We start from the raw sequence: 23773 nt of genomic DNA, 5'->3' as shown, positions 1-23773 counted from the left end.
CAAGCTTCTCTGTCCAACCAGTGGTAAAGAAAACACCTGTCAATGCAGGAGACATCAGAGACTCAGGTTCAATCCCTGGGTTGGGAAGATCTTCTGCAGGAGGGCATGACAACCCACTCCAGTATTCTTGCCTGGAGAATCCCATGGACTGAGGAGCCTGGTGGGCTAGTCTATAGGGCCACAAAGAGTCGGACACGACTGAAACAACTTAGCATGCACGCATGCTTTATATATATAATTAGTTATATTTTTACTGTTGCTTTCAGTAAAAACTATAAAAATTAAAACTTTAAGATATGAAAAATCCAAGCACCCCATCAAAAGAAAATTGGCAAATACGATTTAATTTTGCTTATAATTTTGTATACAAAAGTATACATCTGCTAAAAACATCTTTGAATTCTATAGAAGTGGTATCTTAGGGTTCCTTGTAGCTTTAAATCCTGTGAGTTTTGTGACACATAAGCAGTGTGAAGAAAAGTAACTTAGAAAATAGAAAACTGTGAGCACATATTACAACTTAAAATTATCCATTAATGAGTAGCTGGGATTCTATCGTAAGCATTGCACTGTACACAGCTATAATAATGAACACTAAACATATATCCTTGATATATATTTAACATATATCAAATGTGTTATATATATAACATATATATGTATCATATAACATATAACATATATATATCATATAACATATATATATATATAATATAACAGATAACCATCCTGCCCCCAATACACATCTGGAAATAAACACTGCCCAAGGAGTATTCAATATGAAGATAATTATAGCAACTGACACTGATTTAGCAATTAATTACTGCTAATCTGTGGCAGGCACTTCACTAAGCTCTTTTGCATGAATTATCTCATGTAATCTTTACAACCAATCCATGAGGCATGTATGTTCATGGAACCACGTACAAATGAACACTGGTGTCTGAGGTTCCACAGACAGTGAAAGGAGCAAACAGGAAGAACTCTGGCAGGCTGAATCTTGGATCTGGTCCTTAATCACTATCTTTCTGAACTATGTTTTTTTCTTTTTTTTTACCATTTTTAAAACTTTATATTTTATTTTTTTAAATTAGAGCACAATTATTTTACAATACTGTGATGGTTTCTGCCATTTACCAACAAGAATTAGCATTAGGTATACATATGTCCTCCCTGCCCCAACTTCTCTCCCCTCTGAACTACTTCGTAATCACAGCTCTTAATTCTTCTGCCTGGTATATCTGACCTCTCTTTTTCATTTTTAAAATGCCTGTTCAGGCTATCTAGCCTTTCTTGACTCTTTAACTCCCCCCATTTTTAGACATATCTTCTTTTCCTATTGCACTTATTTCTTAAAAAAAAAAAAACTGTAATTATGTAATATAATAATAGTACCTCTGTTGTTCCTTCTAGACCTTGACTTAAGCACAGGTACTAAAGCTCAACTCTGAATACTCCAACCTAGCCCACTGCTTGATCCTGACAGTGTTTAGGTTAAATTAAACTACAAGGCTAAATAACAATAAATTCTGATATAAAAGGGTTTTGTCTTGGTTGTTACCTATAAAACAGTGATTCTAATTCATTAAATGACTACAGTGGAAGAGGAACTATAATACAGTATATAGTATATGTATGTACCTATATGTACTATATATTACAGTATATACAAAAACTATACATGGTTTGTACAATTTACTTGCCTGAGAAAACAATTTCAAAGTAAAAATTCGCTCTCAGTTGGGATTAAATCTTAGAGAGGTGCTGTTCAATAGCAATACAGCTGTGGCTATCCCCAAGTTAATGATACTTAGGGCTGATGGATTCTACTGAATCAGAGGTATGTTCTATTTTATAAATTCTATTAATTAAGCACCGCAAAGATGCTTTACAAGACCCAGTAAAGACATTTATTTTGGTTATCTTTTGGGAAAGGGAGATGTAATTCCTTTAAGGGCTGTTAAGTAAGGGAACAAAATGCTAGTTCAGAAAATAAGTATTTCAGAGAAATTTCTCACATTTACTTGAAACCTGTAATCACTGACAATTATCTATTCTATTCTAGTTTAGTCATATCATATTTGTACTAAACATATCTATAAAAAAGAAATGGTGGTGTTGATCATTCAAAACTCAGAATCTCAAACAACCAAATTTTGCTTTGGGGACTTATCGTTTGCTTTTTAAAAAATATACCTTTTTAACATTTAGCATTTGCTAATATTAAAATCTGTTGGATTTCTCTACTGATGGGGATGGGAGAGAGGAAGAAATAGTAATATTTTAGGTGGCAAGGGTAAGTCAGCCTGAGAGTAAATATCGGAATAATACACTTTGGAAAAATTTAAATTATCTAGATTGACCATGTTTTGGTTAAGGAATTAGGAAGAAACAAGAAAACAGGTGGCACTGGTGGTAAAGAATCCGCCTGCCAATGCAGAAGACTTAAGAGACGCAGGTTTGATCCCTGGGTCAGGAAGATACCCTTGTGGAGGGCATGGCAACCCACTCCAGTATTCTTGTCTGGAGAATCTCATGGATAGAAGAGGCTGGCAGGCTTTAGTCCACAGGGTCACAAAGAGGCAGACAAGACTGAAGCGACTTAGCATGCACACAAGAAAACATTGCTTGTTTTTTTAATATATGAGAACATAATGAAAAAATGAGTAGCTATTCACAGTGATTTAAAAGAAAGATGTGAAACAAGATGGACACCTCAATAATCTTTACAGTACAATTAAATCCATCATACTAAGTTAATCGATTATTTCAAATAAAATTTAATTTTTTAAAAATTAGTAATTTAATAAGAATGTTCTCAGCATTAAAAGTTAGTGAACAATATACTAGTAATTAACTTTACAATTCAATTTTAAACTAGACTGGTTTCCATACAAATTAACATAAAAACACTAAACTGTACATACTAAACAAATTTTTCTGTAATGTACTTAAACTTACATGACTATCTGTAAACAAATATTCTAGCTTGTAAAAAAAAGATATCATTTTTTTCCCAACTGAAAAAAATCCTATGCAGTAAGGTTTATTTTCCTTTGTGAATTTTACTGAAACTGTTCCAAAAGTATAATCATGAAGAGTAGAACACACATTCATTAAGATGCAAATTTAATATATGCCTATGCATATAAAGGATAGGATCAAAATATCACACAGGCATGAAGGTGCCAACTAATAACTTTACATACAGGCATTTACGAAAAAGCTCTTGTGCTACACACAAACACGTGTGTGTCTGTGCACATCAGTTTGCTCAAAGCTATGAAAGAATGGTGCTAGATAGTAAGTAGCCTTGCAGGTATTAAATCCCTCAATCAGTAAAGGAAAGAGCCTAGAATCAATCTGAAGGATATCAAGATACTTCACAGAGAAAAACGAGGTACTACCTATAGCAGATTTGCCTTGTCTCTACACCTCTTCCAATATTTATTCCCTTTTATGTTTTAAGGTTGAGGTAAAAACAGAACAACAGTATTAATAACATATATGAAAGAACAAAACCTTGCTGAGGTATTACTACTCTGCAAGAGAATTAACTCTAAATACTTCACTAAATTCTGAAGCACTAAGTAGAATCAGTGCCAAGATAAGATATTGCTTGATCTTTATTCAGAGTCCCTTCACAAAAATTTCCCTTTGGCTCAGCTGGTAAAGAATCCGTCTGTGATGTAGAAGAGCTGGGTTTGATCCCTGGGTTGGGAAGATACCCTGGAGAAGGGAAAGGCTACCCACTCCAGTATTCTGGACTGTATGGTCTATGGGGTTGCAAAGAGTCGAACATGACTGAGTGACTTTCACTTTCATTTCACTTACAAAACTAAGCAGCCTCCAAAGCACTGATAAAATTATCAACCGCTATTATTATTACTAGACTCTCCTTACTTTCAGTTTCACTATGTTGAATTTTTTTAGGATATCACTCCAATACAAGAACCCTGTCAAGCACTGCTATTATTATTATCTGAACGTCTTTTTTTTTTTTTTTTTTTTACTTTACTAGTGAAGTAAAACAGCATCATCATCTTCCCAATCACACAAGCTCAAGCTTTGGCTTTATTCCCTATCCTTAAGTTCAAATCTATCAACAAATTCAGCTTTTTTAATTTTTTTCTTCAGGTGACTGTGGTAGACAGTATCTTTCAGAGCGGCATTTTAACCATAGCTCCTGAATAGTTTTCACCTGGACTCTTACAATAACTATTTTTCACTACCTTCAGCTTTCTAAGAGCCAATTAATATTACAGAGCAAAACACGGTTTCAGTATATTACTCCCTGCTGGAAGCTTAGAAAAAATAAGTTTATAAACCATGAAAAGCACTTCAGTCCAGTGCTCACTCAGCATGCAGGGAGTACTCTTATCATTGCTACAATCGTGACATTGAATCACTCGGAAAGTAAATGCAAGTTCTTACTCATAGGACTAAAGTTTTCATAAACTAGACCCATTCTTTCAATCTGATAATTCATATTTCTATTCTAGATAAGCAAAACCTAGTGACAAGGATTCTCTGCTTGACCAAACTTTGGTCAGGGTTCGGACGCTTCTCCTAGGCCCATCTGTGCCTGTTCTTGGAAAATGTAGTTTTTGACTGCTATGTCAGTTTAACCAGAATCTCTCTCACCCTCAGTAACTGATCACCCTAAATACTGATCAAGATCCTCAACACCAACTGCTGGTCATCCCGGTCAGTCTGCAGCAAGAGGCCTGTTAGCTTGTGTGATTGGGAAGATGCTGCTGCTGTTTTACTTCAGTAGTAAAGTAAAAAAAAAAATAAATAAAGACATTCAGAGTATAATAATAATAATATCAGTGCTTGACAGGGTACTTGTATTGGAGTGATAGCCTAAAAAAATTCAACAGAGTGAAACTGAAAGTAATCCCCTCTTACCCCTCATGTTTTCTCTCAAGAGAGGTTTTCCATTCTATGACCTCTAGCTACTCCTCAGCCATAAAGTCCCACGTGCCCACGTTGAGAGTTGAAGCCAATTTCTCTCCTTCATTGTAAAATCCCACTGCCTATGTGCTAAGTCACTACAGTCGTGTCCGATTCTTTGTGAGGGTATGGACTGTAGCCCGCCAGGCTCCCCGTCCAAGGGATTTTTCAGGCAAGAACACTGGAGCAGGCTGCCATTTCCACCTCCAGGGGATCTGCCCGACCCAGTGACAGGACCCATGTCTATGATGTCTCTGGCACTGGCAGGCAGGTTCTTTACCACTAGTGCCACCTGGGAAGCCCAAAATCTCACTGCAGTTGTCCCTATATCTATGATGATGACCCTGAATAAGGCTGACCTTACCATTTTAACAAGTATCATTGAATATTGTTTCTTTAACACTAGTCAACTGTTCAAGACTTGCTCCCTCCCACCTTGGTGGTTTTACATATGATATTTCTTCTCCGGATAGGTCGTGTGCACTTTTTCATCACCTTAAATTTTTCTATCAAACTATATTCATAATGCTATGACTGCACAATACCTTCTGATCCAACCCTTCTGACTTGGCTCATTCTTTAATCAGCATCATACGTTGATATCTGGAAACATGGCTTACATTACAGTATATGTATTTAAAAATGCGCCTATGCTATATTTCAAAAAGTTTAATGTCATTTTTTCAATTGTGGTAAAAATGCATAAAATTTATCATTTTAATGATTTTTAAGAGTACAGTTCAGTGTTGTTAAGAATATTTGAACTGTGCAATTTATCTCCAAAATTTTTCATCTTGCATAACTGTAACTCCATACCAATTAAACACCTCCTTTTCTCTCAAGATCATCTGACCAAGGTTTATTTCAAGGCTTTCTATTCTATTCCACTGGTTTCCAGTCTGTCTTTATGCCAGTATCATACTGTTTTGATTACTCTAGCTTTGTAATATGTTACAAAGTCTTTTTAAAAAACTCCTTCTGCCTGAAACACTGAATCACAACTTAACCTGGCTAGCACCTACTCACTCTTCAGGCCTCAGATTTTACCCTCTTTGGAAAGTATTCCCTGACCGTTACATCTCTCCAACATTCAAATACACAATTCCTTCCTGTATTTCCTCTATTACAAAACTTACTTTGTTTCACTGTAATTAAACTGTGACTCCCAGGGATGTTAATCCCTTTAATATGGTCTTTACCTATCATTTTAGCTTTTCCATTGCCAGCTCAGAGCAATGTTTGACCTATAGTAAATAACCAATAAATACTAAAACCTGAATGACAGTAGAATATACTCAAGTGGTAAAAAGAATGTCTGATTTAGAAAATGTTCCCAAAATATATCAAGTAAAAAATCAAAGTGCAGAATACTGTTTACAGAATGTGCTTGGTTGCTCAGTCATGGCTGACTCTGCGACCCCATGGACTGTAGCCTGCTAGGTTCCTCTGTCAGTGGGATTTTCCAGGCAAGAATACTGGAGTGGGTTGCCATTTCCTTCCTCAGGGGATCTTCCCAACCGAGGGATCAAACCTGGGTCTTTCATGTCTCCTGAATTGGCAGGCGGGTTCTAAACCACTCGAGTCACCTGGGAAGTGCCCTGCTACAAATATACTTAACAGGAAGTGCACTCCAGTCCTATTTGTTCTATCACTCAAAAACTACCAAGATTTGGTCAGAACAGAAAAATGCATTATAGGTGGAATCTTTACTGTTTGAGCCACCAGGGAAACCTGTTTATACAGAAGGCTTCAATTTACACACACACACACACACACACACACACACACACACACACACAGAGACACACACACACACAGAGACACACATACACACACACATATACACACACACACAAATGGGAAATGTATATTCAAATAATCTGCATGCATTGACATAGCTTTGAAAGAACATATAAGAAAATAGTAAAGCTGATTATTTCCTGGAGGTCACAGGAACTTGGGTGGATGGGGGCCAGGGAGAGGAAGATTTTTCACTGTATACTTTTTTAATACTTTAAAAATCATATGATTATTCCTTCTTTGTGGCATTAAATAAGCTTAATTTTTTAAAAGGTACATGAATGAATAACATCCCAGAGGAATATCAAAGAGCAGCTATGTAGTATGTGGCATTTCCCCCCCCCCCCTTTATCTCATAAGAAACAAGAAAATCAAAATGAACAGACTCTGTAGCTTCAGTGTTACATGTGAATCTAGGGTCATCCCATCATGACCAAAGAACCGTGGAGACTAAGAATTTTGTTGATAAAGTACTTGCTCTGTTTAGTAATCTTCAAGTAGCATTTTAAGTTAATTTTTGAGTATTTGTTCTAAAAGCACAAGCCATCTAAAAGTAAACATGTACTACTTATTACTCGGCAACATGTTCACACACTAGCTCTACAAGACGTGGTAGCTTGCTTCCAACATGGCCCCCAATGATCTTCAAGCTCTTGTGTAGTCTCCTCCCACTGCTGGCCTATATGAACAATAAATAGAACACTGCAGAAGTGAAAAATCAGGCCATAAAAGACGCTGCGGCTTCTGCCTTGATGTCTCTTGGATCACTTATTCTGGGAAGGGCTGACCTTTGTGCCAAGAGGACATTCAAGCAGCCCGGTGGGGAGGCCACTGTGGGGAAGAACTGAGGCTTCCCTTCAACAAGCAAAAAGAACTTCCCAGTATGTGGCTGAACCACTTTGGAAGGCCAATTAAAGCTTTAGATGAGTGCAAACCTTTAAATGACTAGTTCTCAAGCCAGAACCTCAGAAACAAGTCATTCCCTTATCCCTTCTGAGATGTGTATTGTTGTTTTAAATCACTACATTTTGAGACATTATGTAGCAACAGAAAACTAAAGTTTATTCTTAAGTTAATAAATTCCTTTTTAAAATCACAACCCTTATTAACTTAGGACATTTTAAAAAGTAGTTATCAGGTCACATAAAATAGGCAGACTCAAATTATAGAATCAGGTAGGCTTGGAGAGTAGTGCTTTGAAAACAGATTTCCAATAAAATGCCAGTTGCCATTAAAAAAAATCATGTTGCTAGAGCCCCTCATTCAGGTGAACTCTTGACTAAAAACTGGTGGTAACACTTATGGAACTGTGGTTTACAATATGGAAGTTCCTTATTTATTTTTATTCCAAAAAGACAGACATTTTAACTTTAAAGAAAGTACTATGTTTCATTTTTTTCCCCCCTCAGGAGAAAAATCTGTCAGAAAACTTTAAAACTTTTTTAAGATTTAAAAAAGTCTCTGTCAGTAGACACACTGTTAACATCATTAAATGACCTTATTACCCAAGGCAATCTATAGAGTCAATGCAATCCCTATCACAATACCAATAGCATTTTTTACAGAACTAAAGCAAATAATTTTAAACTTTGTATGGAAACACAGAAGACCTTGAGTAGCCAAAACAGTCATGGGAAAGAACTGAGCTGGAGGAATCATACTCCCTGACTTTATACTATACTACAAAGATATAGTCATCAAAACAGTATGTTACTGGTATAAAATAGACACACAGATCAGTGGAACTGAACTGAGAGCCCAGAAATGAACCTATGCATTTATAGTCAATCTATAACAAAAGAAGCAATAACATACAATGGAGAAAAGAATCTTTTCAAGAAGTGGTGCTTGGGAAACTGGATAGCTATATGGAAAAGAAAAAAAAAAATAGAACATTCTCTTAACACCATATATAAAAATAAACTCAAAATGGGTTAAAGACCTAAATGTAACACTAGAAACCATAAAACTCCTAGAGGAGAACCTAGGCAGGACATTCTTTGACAAAAACTGTAGAAATATTTTTTTGCATCTGTCTCCTAAAGCAAAGGAAGCAAAAGCAAAAATAAACAAATGGGACCTAATGAAACTGAAAAGCTTTTGCACAGTGAAGGAAACCATCCACAAAATGAAGACAAACTATGGACTGGGAGAAATTATTTGTAAATGATATGACAGATAAGGAGCTAATATCTAACACATATAAACAGCTCTTACGACATCAAGAAAAAACAACACAGTTAAAAAATGGACAGAAGAACTGAATAGACATTTTTCCAAACAGGAAATGCAGATGGTCAACAGGCACATAAAAAGATGTTCAACACTGCTAATCATCAGGGAAATGCAGATCAAAACCACAATGAGATTATCACTTCACTTCTGTAAAAATCACTTTCATCAAAAAGAACACAAACAGTAAACGCTGGTAAGGATATGGAGAAAAGGCAACCCTTATTCACTGTTGGTGGGAATGTAAATTCATACGGCCACTATGGAAAATAGAATGGAGGGTTCTCAAGAAACTAAAAACAGAACTACCAAATGACCCAGCAATTCCACTCCTGAGTATATATCTGCAAGAAGCAAAACCACTAATTCAAAAAGACACATGTACCCCAATGTTCATAACAGCATTTACAATTGGCAAGATATGGAAGCAACCTAAATATTCATCAACAGGTAAATGGTTAAAGAAGAAAGAAAAGCATTATTTGCTCAGTCATGTCTGACTGTTTGTGACCCCATTGACTGTTAGCTGACAAATTCTTCTGTCCATGGAATTATCCAGGCAAGAATATTGAAGTGAGTAACCATTACCTTCTTCAGGGGATCTTCCCCATGTAGGAATAGAACCCACATCTCCTGCATTACAGACAGACTTTCTACCACCTGAGTCACTAGGAAAGCCCTGGTTAAAGAAGATGTGCTATATATACATGATGGAGTATTACTCAGCCATAAAAAAGAATGAAATTTTGCCATCTGCAGCAACATGGATGGATTTGGAGGGTGTTAAACTAAGTGAAACAAGTCACAGAAAGACAATATTATATAGCACTTACATGTGTAATCTATAAAACACAACAAACTAATGAATATAGCAAAATAGAATTCAACTCACAGATACAGAGAACTAATGGTTACCAGTGGGGAGAGGGGGAGGGGAGTGGCAATATAGGCAGGGGCAGGAACTTTAAGAGGTACAAGCTACTATGTATGGCATAATCAACAAGGATTTATTGTACAATATGTAGAATATATTAAATATTTCAAAATAACTATAAATGGAACATAACTTTAAAAAATTGTGATTCACTATATCATGCACCTGTAACTTATGCAATATTATACATCAACACTACTTCAATAAAAAAATAGAAATAAATACAAAAAAATTGAGACACATTGTAAGACATGGTAAGTGTGTATGAAAAGGCACTGGGTCAAGTGATAACTCATCGTCATGCTGAATAAAAGCAAAAAGTCTAGCTGCAGACTGGGGTGGCATTTGTGGTATTAAAAACATACAAAATTCCAGGGAATTCCCTAGTAGTCCAGTGATTAGGACTCTGTACTTCCACTGCAAGGGGCACGGTTTGATTGCTGCTTGGGGAACTAAGATGCTGCATGCTGTGCAGTGCAGCCAAAAATGAATAAATAAAACAAAAAAAACCCCACAAAACTCCAGCCATCTGGAAAATCTGACTGATGGCAATAACACATACCTTCAGAGTTTAAGGCAGCTTTGCTGATATTTTACAGTACCTTTCCATAATATAACAGCACAAACAAAACCAAGTGGAAATGTAAGCGTACAATGGAGTTTACATGTATGATGGAGTTTACATGTATAATGGAGTTTACATGTATGATGGAGTTTATGTGTATAAAGCAAAGGATTAAGCCTGGTGTATTTTTGTAGTTTTTCAGGTTACAGTTGGCTGTCCCTTTTAAATGAGAACAGTTTATCTGCACTGCTTCCATTATGCTGCTTAATTTTATAGTATAGACACAGGAAAGAAACTTCTGCTTGGGTGAAGGCTCTTTTATGAAATAAAAATATTCATCCAAAGTGCTGTTATCTTATTTTCAAATTGAGGTTGTACCCCAGAACTTTTGATTAACAGTAATCTGACCCCTGACTGAGCACCAAGTTATTGTATGAACTGATAAACCTAGTCTCACCAGTCAGGTAAATTAGTTTTTGGAAAACAGTAGTACCAAACTAAGTAAGTCTATTTACCTGAATTTGTTGTTCATGAACACAAAATACTGGCAATTTAAACACTGAGTGCATCATATAGATAAATCTATGCTGGTAAATAACCTCAGCACCGTGAGATACACAGTGTATTCTATACACTTGCCTTTTCTTGCCTTTTCATGTAAAATTCCATAGAAGAGGAGAATTTCTCATTATCTCAGAAGAAGAGAGGCTGGAAATGTCTTCTGAAAAATGGAAATATAGAGCTACAGCTCAAACAAGAAAACTGAGGAGAGGAAGATGCAGAGGAGACAGCGGACTCTTACAAGCTTATCATCTCATCTATTATTACAGGAGTTTTGCCAGATAAACACATTATTAACATTTCATCACACCTGAATCAACAATCACCCATTTGTCGTATAGAAAGCTTTCGTGGTGGTGGTGTTTAGTTGCTAAGTCGTGTCCAACTCTTTTGCGACCCCACAGACTGTAGCCTACCAGGCTCCTCTGTTTGTGGGATTTCCCAGGCAAGAATACTGGAGTGGGTTGCCATTTTCTTCTCCAGGGGATCTCCTGAAACAGGGATAGAATCCATGTTTCCTTTATTAGGAGGCAGATTCTTTACCACTGAGCTACTAGGGAAGCACCATAAAGGGCTTTAACTGGCTTTAAATTGAGATTTATCTCTCTGTATTCAAAGGTTTACCCTAAAGCTAATGTACTATATTAACAAAAAGGCATTTTATTTATAAAATTAACATTACTAACATAAAGACATTTTTGAAGATGACATCTAATTCAAGCATGATCATGTTTAACTTTAAAAACACAATACGAAGGCAAAACTAAATGCACCTTTTAACTTGCAATTGAGGCTTTATTTCCCAATTCTTTTACCAATAAAATTCCAAGGGATTCTCAGGCCCTGATTAAGCCAGTATCTCCCAAATTTAGCCCACCAATCAGAAGGGAGAAGATTTTATGGTGTCCAAGGACAGGGTTAATTAACACTGAATGAGGGGAGGAAGTCATTCTCCCTTCTTTCTTTTTCAGCTCCTCTGACTACTTCAGGATGTCTCAGATACCTGTTTTTTATTTATGGTGGTTACTTCAAGTTTCCTTTAAAAATTATGTCAATAATTCCTCTGATAAATATGAAGTAAGTATATAGAAAGTATTCATTGGAAGGAATGATGCTGACGCTCCAATACTCTGGCCTCTAGATGAGAACAACTGACTCATTGGAAAAGACCCTGATGCTGGGAAAGACTGAAGGCAAAAGGAGAAGGGGGTGGCCGAGGATGAATGAGATGGTTAGTAGCCATCACTGACTCAACAGACATGAATTTCAGCAAACTCCAGGAGACAGTGGAGGACAAAGAAGCCTGCCATAGTGCCATCTATGGGGGTCACAGAGTTAGACAGACTTAATGACTGAACAACACAACAAATACAGGATGTATGCAGGTAAGGGTCAAAAGTTTGAAGATGATATAAGAATGATTTAATCAAGTTTAAGAAATACTACACTTATCCATTTGGTCAACAAATGTAAGTACTTACCATGAGCATGCCATTGCTGTTGTCATCATGAAAGATAGAAAAAAATGTTCAAAGAAATGCAAATCTGAAAGTCAGAAAGAAGGCAAAAAAGATTCACAAAGTGGCGCTTGAGCTAGAACTTAATAGTTATGATTTACACATGCAGAAACAGGGAGGAATTCAAAGAGAACAAAGACATAACAATACAGGCCTGAGTGGTGGGTGACATGTTCCAAATCTTGCTTGTGGTGGTGGTTACATGAGTGTGTAGGTAATGTACACATAAAATCAGTGCACATTATTCCATGTAAATTTTTCCTTGGTAAGTGTGATACCCTATCTTTGACCTATGCAATGAATAGTCATTGAGGCTTCAGGCTTGGATATCTTGGGGAAGGGGAGGTAAACACAATAAAAGAAGGGAAATCCCAATTCGGAGAAGGGGATCAAAAGTCCTTACTTGCATATAATACATTTTCAATAAAAGCTGTACACTATTACACAAAAATAGCAATCCATACGTCAACAGTACATGAACCAAGAACTTGAAGATATAAAGGCTGTTTTTAGAAAAGGCAGAGGAACCAGAGATCAAATTGCCAACATCCATCTGCTGGATCATAGAAAAAGCAAGGGAATTCCACAAAAATATCTGCTTCATTGACTACTAAAGCTTTTGACTGTGAGGATCACAACAAACTGTGGAAGATTCTTAAAGAGATGGGAATACCAGACCACCTTACCAACCTTCTGAGAAATCTGTATGCAGGTCAAGAAGCAATAGTCAGAACCAGATATGGAACAAAACTGGTTCCAAATTGGGAAATGAGTACATCAAGGCTGTATTTTGTCACCCTGCTTATTTAATTTACATGCAAAGTACATCGTGTGAAATGCTGGGCTGGATGAATCACAAGCTGGATCAAGATTTCAGAGAGAAATTATCAATAACCTCAGATAAGCAGATGACACCACCCTAATGGCAGAAAGCAAAGAGGAACTAAAAATAAAAAGCCTCTTGACGAAGGTAAAAGAGGAAAAGTGCAAAAGCTGGCTTAAAACTCAACATTCAAAAAACTAAGATTATGGTATCTGGTCCCATCACTTCATGGCAAACACATGGGGAAAAAGTGGAAACAGTGACAGACTTTATTTTCTTGGTCTCTAAAATCACTGTGGGCAGTGACTGCAGCCATGAAATTAAAAGATGCTTGTTCAAAAAAAAAAAGATGTTTGTTCCTTGAAAGAATATCTATGACAAATCTAGATAATGCATTAAAAAGCAGAGACATCACTTTGCCAACAAAGGTCCATCTAGTCAAAGCTATGGTTTTTCCATTAGTCATGTATTCATGTGAGAGTTTGACCATAGAAGGCTGAATGCTGAAGAACTGATGCTTTCGAACTATGGTGCTAGAGAAGACTCTTGAGTCCCTTGGGCTGCAAGGAGATCAAACCAGTCAATCGTAAAGGAAATCAGTCAGTCCTGAATATTCATTGGAAGGACTGATACTGAAGCTCCAATACTTTGGCCACCTGATGCGTAGAGCTGATTCACTGGAAAAGATCCTGATGCTGGGAAAGACTGAAGGCAGGAAAAGAAGGGGGCAACAGAGGATGAGATGGTTGGATGGCATCACTGACTCAATGGACATGAGTTTGAGCAAATTCTGGGACATAGTGAAGGACAGGGAAGCCTGTTGTGCTACAGTGCAGTCCATGGGGTCACAGAGTCAGACTTGACTGAACCAGTGAACAACTACTACTTCTACTTAAGAGTTTCTTCTCAGAAAGAGAACTTACAAAAATTACAGCCTGCCTATTAAAAATAAATGTACTGTTCCTCATCCCTTCAAACAAAAGAGCACATTAACACATTAACAGTACTCAACCTTAACAAAGAACAGACAGAAGCAGCCATGCTGGTTGTGTGCTACTGACACCCGACAGAATTTAGCAAAATACTTGCAGATTGTATTCAACACTTACATCAACACAACATATAAATGTTCCCAAGCCATTTAGAAATAACTGCCTTAGAATTTACATTGTAACCTTTAACTTATTCCAGTGATCTAGCTCTTAAAATTATTTAGTTATTAAGTACCTTTCAAGTGGTTTTTGTCACAGTTCATAGTTTTTAACAATACATGACTAGAAAGGGGAATCATCATAAACTCAATGCCATTATCAAGTCTTTACTTGTCGAAACTTTATAATGCCACTCTAAATAAGATCAATAACTTAACCATAAAATCAAATTCCAAAATGAGGTAATTATAGTTATAGAGAAGCATCAAGAGACCAGAAAAAAGAAGACGCCCTTCTGTCATAAATTAATGCATTAAAGCTCACAGTAACCTATGTGTATCCTTGTTACAGTACTAAGGCAAACAGAAGTCCTTTGGTCTAGTGAGTTGGGATTTGATCTTCATGCTCTAGCAAGCTTAAGCTGAAGGCCATAAAAGCATATAATGTAGGAAATTTTAGAGATGAAAGGGGACTCTGTTCAACTGCAGTAATTTTCAAATGGGTATTCTATGTAATTATACTCCAGGAGATGTTAACATGTTGGCCATGACAACATTTGCTCTCTGGCCACATAAATTTGAGAAATGCTTCAATAACCTTTCCCTGGAACCTTCCATTCTGGAAGTTTATGTGTGTATTAGCACAGTAGGGCTAGAAGTCTTGTAGTTCTGAGAAGTCTTGTGGTTAAAAGCAAATGAAGAGTTAAGCCTGATTTAAACCAATGTTCTTCCATATTGAGCTTGCCTGATGGCTCATAAGGTAAAGAATCTGCCTGCAATGCAGAAGAACCAGGTTTGATCCCTGAGTCAGGAAGATCCCCTGGAGGAGGGCATGGCAACCCACTCCAGTATTCTTGCCTGGAGAATCCCCAAGGACAGAGGAGCCTGGTGGGCTACAGTCCAAGGTGTTGCAAAGATTCGGACACGACTGAGCAGCTAAGTACAGCACATGCATGCTCCCATATTATTTGCTACAGAACTCTGTTTGGAGGCAGTAAGAGTATTAATGGATTCAGAAGAGTGTTCAGGGAAAACAGTTTGGAAAACTCTGATTCTATGAAATTCTCTTAGGTGACGAACCTGAGGCCTAGAGAGATAATACCTGGTCAGCAGAACAAAGGTCTTGAATGAAATCTCTCCTTCCCAGGCCATAGAGTTCTTTACTGTAGTTTAACTACTCAATAGGACTTCTTTGACTGCATATAGTCAAACATTTAATTAACAATATTTATTTTATATTTACGGTTTTGGTTACAGTATTACATTTCCAGGTTTGTGTATTAAGTTAGGTATTTTTACTTCTTACAGTCTAGTCTCTGGCTCCTAATAATCAGGGTCATCCTGAAATCAGCAACTGTTTACTAATTCCGGGGAATGATCTAGTTCTGAGCAGCTGAAAGCAATCATTTTAAAAGAAAGCATTTGTACTACAGCTGGTTTTAATTCACTTTAGTTGTAACTTCTGTCAGCTCAAGGAAATCACCGTTATTTATCAGGTGAAGACTTAGCACATAAAACTGACGTGTAATCTACAGTAAAACACAAGACATAATGTCTACATCAAGACAGCCAACAACATCAAAACTGAGAGATCTTTGTCTTTCTACAGTTCAGGGCTTCCTTGTCAGGCAAAAACTTAAGTTCCTATCCTTTCTGTATTTATTTAAAAAAAATGTTTTGACTGCTTTACAGTCTCCAGATTTTTTCCCATCTTTCTTTCTTAAACCCTACAGAACTCTATGGAAGTGTAGGAATAACCAAAACACAATGTACTTGGCTTTAAAAGAGTAGTTGTGAGGTACTCCCCTTCCCTCCCCTGGGTAGGTGAGAACGAAGGAGAACTAACAAGTGACTATTGTAATGGTGCAACTTTAAAAGGCTTGGGAATCAAAGGTGATGCCTGTTAACAACTTCCTTATGACTAATGTGACTTCCTCTAATAAACTTCTACACTCCTTTCCAGCCCCCACCCCCCACATGGACTATTAACCAGGGCGGGCATTCTCGTTTCTTCAATCATGAACCCCCCTAGATGCGAGACAGTATGATGATGCCTCGATTCCAACAAAGAAGTGAGTCCGCGCGATCTGCTCACACAGGTGCTACCGCCGCCCCAACCCCGCGTACCGTGCGCCCCCTGCGCAGGAGGCTCGGCCCGGCCACCCGACGCCCGGGGCCCCGGGCCGCCCTCGCGCCGCCGCCCCGGCCAGCCAGTCCCGCCTTCACGGAAACCACGGGGCGGGCGGCCGGCGGGTTTCGCGGCTTCCAGGCGGGGCTCGGGCGGCAACACCCCCGACGCTCCCGCAGCCGGACCCACCGGCGTCCCAGCGGCTCAGGGACGAGGCCGGCTGAGGAGGCCGCGCCGGGCCGGAGGCCGCGGCCTCACAGCCGCGCTGGGGAGACGGGGCGGGGACGCTGTTACCTGGGGGCTCGGCCGCTCCTGCCGGCGCCGCTCTCCTGGCAACCGCGGCAGCGACACGCAGGTCGGGAGCCGGACGGCCTAGTGACAGCTCCCAGTGTGCACCGCGCCCGCGCCCACGCCGGCGTCGACGTCCGCGGCCCTCCATCCCCGCCCCCGGTCCGTTCCGCGCCTCCCGGCGCTCGCGGTCGCCGCAGCGCCCTCAAGCGGACTGTCGCGGAAGCGGCCCATCGCCACCAATGAACGGAGTAGACCTGTAGCCGGTGTTTTGAATTCGCCGGTGCCAGCCTCATCAGGATGGGCGGAGAGATGGAAGGGATGCTAGGAGTTGAAAATAGCTTTAAAATATTCTTCAAGTAATGACTTAAGTATTTATTTAAATTGTTTAACTGATTCCTCCATATTTCATGTGAAGAACCCCACACCTAGAGAGGTTAAAAGACTTGGGAAGTTAGAAAACAAATAGTTGTTATCACATTAGGAGCTATTCTGATTCTAGAACTCGAGAATCACGTAGTTACAAGGAGAAATGCACCCTGGTGCCTAAATTGTAGCGTCAAAAATGGTTTCTTTTGCAAATGTGTGACTATATATCAAATATAACAATTCTTAAAAATAATCAAACATCAATTGTGAAGAGAATGCTGCATTGAGAATGTAACATAGGGAATTCCCAGGTGGTACACTGCCTAGGATTCTGCACCTTCGCTGCTGTGATCCAAGTTCAATCCCTGGTCTGGGAACTAAGATACTGCAAGAGGCCCGGTGCACAAGAAAAAAAGAAAGAAAGAAAAGAAAAAGAAAGAATGTTACATATTTCAATATAATATGTTAGTCCTTAAGCACTTAATAGCCTTGAAAATTAAACATGGATGATAGGAGGAGCCAAAATAGTGGAGTGAAATAATAAATCAGTATATCATATACATTAGGAAGAGAAGAGAGTTTTGTTTAAGCCAAATTGATGACCATAGCCTGGGAGAGACAGACTGAAGAAGCACTTAAATTGTGTTCCACTGGACTGCAAAATGGGGGTGGATTATTAAGGCAGAAGGCCCCAAAGTCATAAGATATTTGTCAAGAATTAGGATTGGACCTGGCAAGAAGGGTGCTTGTTATGTAAGGGTTGACTGAGGTCTGAAATGGTTGCATAGTTACAAGAGGAGACCTTGAGACTATAGGTTTGCAACTGGCAGCTGCTAGCAGCAAGGCTCATGGTGTCTTTGGATGGGATACAGTTCAGAAAATTTCTCAGTAATACAAGCACGTGTCTGAAGCCATGTCCATGGTGGTCACCTGGCTCCATTTGGAATGTCTGAATACAGATACTCAAATTTTTAATGCTTTTTTTTCTTTAATGGTTAAAGTAGATGTATGATGCCTTTTTCTTTTTTTTTTTTTATTTTGGCTGTACCAGGCAGCACTTGGGATCTTAGTTCCCTGACCAGGGATTGAACCCGTGCTCACTGCAGTGGAAGCATGACTGGGCCGTCAGGGATATCTCCAGTGCATATTTAATAGGCCACAAATAAGCTGTTTTGGTTAGCCTAAAGTTCCAGTTAAATCATGTATAAGCCACCTTGTTTCTTAATATGTGACATTTTCTTCCATCAAAACCATCATCTTTTGTCACCATTGAGATGAAATAGCAGTAATTGTCTTTTAACTGTGCTGTTACCTTCATCCACGATTTTGAATTATTCTGATGGATGCAGGAATTTGTGAGACAAAACAATAAACTTTATTAACTCCAAATATGGATTTTAGGAAAAAAAGTCTTAAAATAGTATCTTTAGGGATATGAGGGAGAAGGCAATGGCAACCCACTCCAGTGTTCTTGCCTGGAGAATCCCAGGGATGGGGGATCCCGGTGGGCTGCCGTCTATGGGCTTCCCTGGTAGCTCAGCTGGTAAAGAATCCGCCTGCAATGCAGGAGACCCTACTTCAATTCCTGGGTCGGGAAGATCTCCTGGAGAAGGGATAGGCTACCTTACCCCAGTATTCTTGGGTTTCCCTGGTGGCTCAGGTGGTAAAGAATCCGCTCGCAATGCGGGAGACCAGGGTTCGATGCCTGGGTTGGGAAGATCCCCTGGAGGAGGGCGTGGCAACCTAGTCCAGTATTCTTGCCTGGAGAATCCCAATAGACAGAGGTGTCTGGTGGGCTACAGTCGATGGGGTCCCTAGTCAGACGCGACTAAGCACAGCACATATTATGTTAATGTGTGTGTGTGTGTGTGTGTGTGTGTGTGTGTGTATGGGGCTTCCCGGGTGCTGCTGCTGCTGCTGCTGCTAAGTCACGTCAGTCGTGTCCGACTCTGTGAGACCCCATAGACAGCAGCCCACCAGGCTCCCCCATCCCTGGGATTCTCTAGGCAAGAGAACACTGGAGTGGGTTGCCATTCCCTTCTCCTCCCGCGTGGCTTAGTGGTAAAGAATCCTCCTGCAATACAAAAGACACAGGAGACGCCATGCGTTCGATCCCTAGTTCAGGAAGACCCCCTGGAGGAGAGTGTGGCAACCCATTCCAGTATTCTTGTCTTGGAGAATCCCATGGACAGAGGAGCCTGGCAGGCTACACTCCATAGGGTCACACAGAGCCGGACATGACTTAAGCCACTGAGCACACACACATGCATGTATATTTTGTGGGGTCGCAAAGAGTCGGACATGACTGAACCAATAACACACACACACACACATATATATGCTATCTTATTTCTGATGGTATACAATACACGTGTAAAACAGATAGCTAGTGGGAAGAGGCTGTATGGCACCGGGAACTCGGCTCAGTTCTCTGTTATGACCGAGAGGGGTAGGACTGGGGGAAGACTCAAGAGGGAGGGGAGATATATATATATATATATATATATATATATATATATGTACATAATATACATATATACATAGATATGTATGTATACATATATAGCTATGCATATATGTATATGTACATACACATACATACATAGCCATACATGTATGTATATGTACATGTATGTATATACATATACATACACATATATAGCTGATTCAGGTTGTTGTTCACCAGAAACTAACACAACGTTATAAAGTAATTATACTCCAATCAAAAATAAAACAGCAGAAACAAAAAACACAGGCTATTTGTCACTATGCATCATAATAATTATGGGAATAATAATCCTGTGCCTCATGATACCGAACTTAACCACACTCTTAGGCATAGACAACAAAGAACTTCGCACATTTTTGCAACCCTTTTCATTCTGGAGCCATCTGGTCTAAACTGGAAAGCTGCAGCTAAGTCAGTCCTGGACATTTGTTGCCTCAAGACAGAGGAGAACTATCAAACACAGACCAGGATTTATGAAAACAGAACCAAAAACCAAAGAGACTTTAGTTCATTAAAATAAAAACAAAGCCAAGATAAAGTGTGCTTGGGGTGGGGAATTGGGCTCTAGACCCTGCTGGGGATAAATGCTTGCCTATACAGACCCCTCTCGTCCAGTCTCATCTCTCCCCAAGCTAACCAAAGCAGTGTTCTGGGGTCCGGCTTTGAGGGTCATTTCCAGGGAGCCTGGTGCATCAAGTCGCGCCCTTAAGAAGCGGAGTGGGAGAACGGTTTGGCTTCCCCGTGCCCATCTTTCTCTGACCTCTGACCCAAAAGGCCGGCTTTGAAAGCGCTCGCGCTCCCTGATGGAATCTTCGCGGCGGCGCGCTCTCCGCCCGGCAGGTGGCGCTGTGGGCTGGCGGGCACCCGAGCTCCGGGTCCTGGAGGCCCGCGCCGCCGCCACCGCCGCCGCCGCGGTTCCTGCTCGAGCCGCACGTGCAGCCGCTTTCCGGCCCCGGTGGTCGGGTCTCCAGAGCTCCCAGCTGAGCGTCCGAATGGCGGCGGTTGCGGCGGAGGCGCGCGTGTTCCTGGAGGTGCGGAGACGGCTGCAGAGCGCGCTGCTGATCCTGGGGTAAGGCGGGCGATGGAGTCTGGGCTCCCAGGCGCAGCCGAGCCCGGTTTGCCGCCTCCCCGGCCGGCTCCGCCTCCCTCGGAAAGATAGGGTTTTGAATTTCTTTTTTTCCACTTGCTTAGAGCGAGCCTCTGGGTTCCTCAAAGTGGAGTAGCCTCTCCACACCGCGCGCCCCCGGTTCCCCACCCCCCCTCACCTTCTTCCCGGCTGGCGATCTCGGCATCACCCGGGGGGCTTTCTAGAAATGCATGGTCTCAACCCCACAGCAGACCTACTGAACGGAAACTTTACGATTCCCAGATTCAGATGCACATTAAAGTTTGAGGATCCCTAATGTGCAACACTTTTGACAGTGCCCCGTGCTTCCAACAAAACAATGCAAAAAACGCGTTGCCCCTTGGGGATCCTCGTTATCTGTTCTAATATGAGAATTTCCTGTTTTGTAAATATACTTCCTCTTGTTGTTGTTTTGGTTTCTGCACAAGCCGTTCTCAATGCAGAGGAACGCACGCACCCGTTCAATAAATGTGTGTTCAGTGAACAGCTAGAAAAGATTGCAGGCTTCTTATTGGAGCTCATTCTTTCATATTCTTAATTCCAAGGGGAAATCTGCGAAGGTTTAACTTGCTGTTCATTACACAGACAAAAAACTTTCAGGAAAAGTGTTTCTTTTTTGTTTGGTAGTGTATGGTACCTCGACTGTTCCCTTGTGACCACTGTTTCAAGTAGAGTGAGTTAGATGCTAAAATCCTAAAAAGTTTATTGCACAGAATCACTCTAAAGGTAGACTTCGCTCTGATGTTTAGCCTTCTCTTTTCCTAAAACCAGCCAGGTACCTGGTGTGGTGGTTTTGGATTTGGCAGAACTGGATTCAATCCTAACTTCTTCACCAGAGTGGAATCCTTTAATTTGATTTTTTTCTATTGTAAAATAGGGATTCTTTCTTTCTCTCTTTCTGCTGTGTGTCTTCCCTCTCCCTTTCTCAAATCACGAATTCAAATAAGTGCTTCATGTCCAATTCAAATTCACCTTGTGAAGTTATTCTGAGCCCAAAACCTTAGGCAAAAGGAAACAAGACAACATCCTTACTTCCCCTCATCAAAGGGACCTTTCATGGTTCCCCTGGATAACTCTCCCTTCTTTAAGCTAGTTAAGAAACCTAATTTTGCTGGACTCCTGCTTTGTCCCTGGTGGTCTTTAACTGTTGAGCTTTATCACCAGTCAATTGCCCCAACCCAAAAAGTAACCATTATTCTAATTTCATTCAGGAAAGATCATTTTGCCATTTCTTGACTTATACATAAATGGATTCATACAGTGTGTACTTGTTTCTGGTTTCTTTTTTTTTACTGTGTTTTTGAGATTCATGTTTCATCTATTAATATGCTATCACATGTATCAATAGTCCATTTTTTTCCTGCCAGATAGTTTTTCACTGTATGAATATATGACAATTCATTATCCATTCTTCTATTGCTGGATATTTTGTGTGTTTCTAAAGCCAGCTTACTATGAATAAAACTTGTACATTGTTGTAAAAGTATTTGTGCTGGGTCATAGGGTACGTGTTCAGCCGTGTCTGACTCTTTGTGGCCCCATTGATTGTAGCCCACCAGGCCCTTCTGCCCATGAAGCTTTTCAGGCAGGAATACTGGAGCGGGTTGCCATTTCCTACTCCAGGGATCAAATCCACATCTCTTGTGTCTCCTGCATTGGCAGGCAGATTGTTTATAACTAGCACCATCTAGATGGCTTTACTTAATGGGAAACTATTCTCCAAAGCTGTTTATACCAGTTTATACTCTAACCAGAAAAAAAATGAATTCCAACAAATTTACTTTCTTGTCTGCATTTAGTGTTGTCAGTTTTGGATTTTAGCTATTCTAGTGGATTAGAGTAGTATTTCGTTGTCATTTTAATTTGTATTTCCTTGATTAATAATATTGGGCACCTTTTCATTTGTTTTTTGGTCATTCATATATGTTCTTTTGTCAAGTGTCTTCTAAAGTCAGGTTGTCTTATTGTTGAATTTAAAGAGTTCTTTGTATAGTCTGGAAACAAGATCTTTTTCATTTGTGCCTGTGAGTATGAGAATATTCCCTCCCTGTCTGTAATGTATCTTTTAATTTTCTTAATAGTGTCTTTTGATGAACAGAAAGTCCTAATTATAATGAAGTCCAGTTTACTGCATCTTTTTTCTTTAATGGTTAGTGTTTTTTGTGTCCTAAGAAATCTTTGCCTACCTCCAAGTCGTAAGACTTTTTCCTGTGTCTATTTCCTAGGAATTACATTATTTTACCTTTTACATTTAGGTCTGTGATCACGTCAAATTAATTTTTGCATTTGGCATCCGGTAGGTGTCAAAGTTTCTTTTTTTTTAAGGCTATCTCTGGTTGTTCCATCACCATTAATTAAATGGCTGTCATTTTTTTCATTAAAATAACTCAGTATCTTTGTCAGAAATCAGCCGACTACACTGTTTTCATGTTATGTCTTTTTTATCCTTTTACTCTCAGCCTGTGTCTTTATATGTAAAATTTTAAAAACTAGTACTAAGTGGAGTTTAAAAAAATTCCACTATGACAATCTCTTTATTTTAATTGGAATTTTTTTATCTATTTACAGTTAGTGTAAATGATATGATTTTTATTCTTTTCATAATCCTAAAAGAAGTGTTTCTAGCATCTCATCATCAGGTGTGATAATTTTGACTTTTTGGAAGTCTGTTTGGTACATTGCATAGTTCCTTTCCGTTCCTACTTCACTCAAGGTTTTCATCATGAATATTGTGTTTTCTATAATGATTTCTGCATGTATTGTGATGGTCATATTTTTCCCCCTTTATTCTTTACATCTGTGAATTGCATTAAAA

The 23773-nt window shown here is 39.4% G+C and overlaps 2 protein-coding genes across 13 annotated transcripts in view; one reads left to right on the top strand and one right to left on the bottom strand.

Annotated features, from left to right (window-relative positions):
- Window positions 1-17065, bottom strand: part of DOP1A (DOP1 leucine zipper like protein A) — a 131568-nt gene extending 114503 nt beyond the window's left edge. For 8 of the 9 annotated variants that reach the window (XM_020878890.2, XM_020878895.2, XM_020878894.2 and 5 more), the window contains exon 1: window positions 16961-17065. The gene's annotated coding sequence lies outside the window, so the exon portion shown is untranslated. Of the gene's footprint in view, window positions 1-12529; window positions 12594-16960 lie in introns of all 9 variants that reach the window. The other variant, XM_020878892.2, reaches the window with a different exon arrangement.
- A 3677-nt stretch (window positions 17066-20742) lies between these two features.
- UBE3D (ubiquitin protein ligase E3D) overlaps window positions 20743-23773 on the top strand; it is a 164553-nt gene continuing 161522 nt past the window's right edge. For all 4 annotated transcript variants that reach the window (XM_070449836.1, XM_070449835.1, XM_070449833.1 and 1 more), the window contains exon 1: window positions 20743-20901. In XM_070449836.1, coding sequence (XP_070305937.1) covers window positions 20825-20901 — 77 coding nt within the window. In that variant the 5' untranslated portion in view covers window positions 20743-20824. The remainder of the gene's footprint in view (window positions 20902-23773) is intronic.

The sequence above is a fragment of the Odocoileus virginianus genome, chromosome 19 (genome assembly GCF_023699985.2).
Source record: "Odocoileus virginianus isolate 20LAN1187 ecotype Illinois chromosome 19, Ovbor_1.2, whole genome shotgun sequence".
In the NCBI taxonomy this organism is placed as follows: Eukaryota; Metazoa; Chordata; class Mammalia; order Artiodactyla; family Cervidae; genus Odocoileus; species Odocoileus virginianus.
Note: the sequence above shows the minus strand (reverse complement) of the source record. Positions and strands in the feature narration are given on the sequence as shown.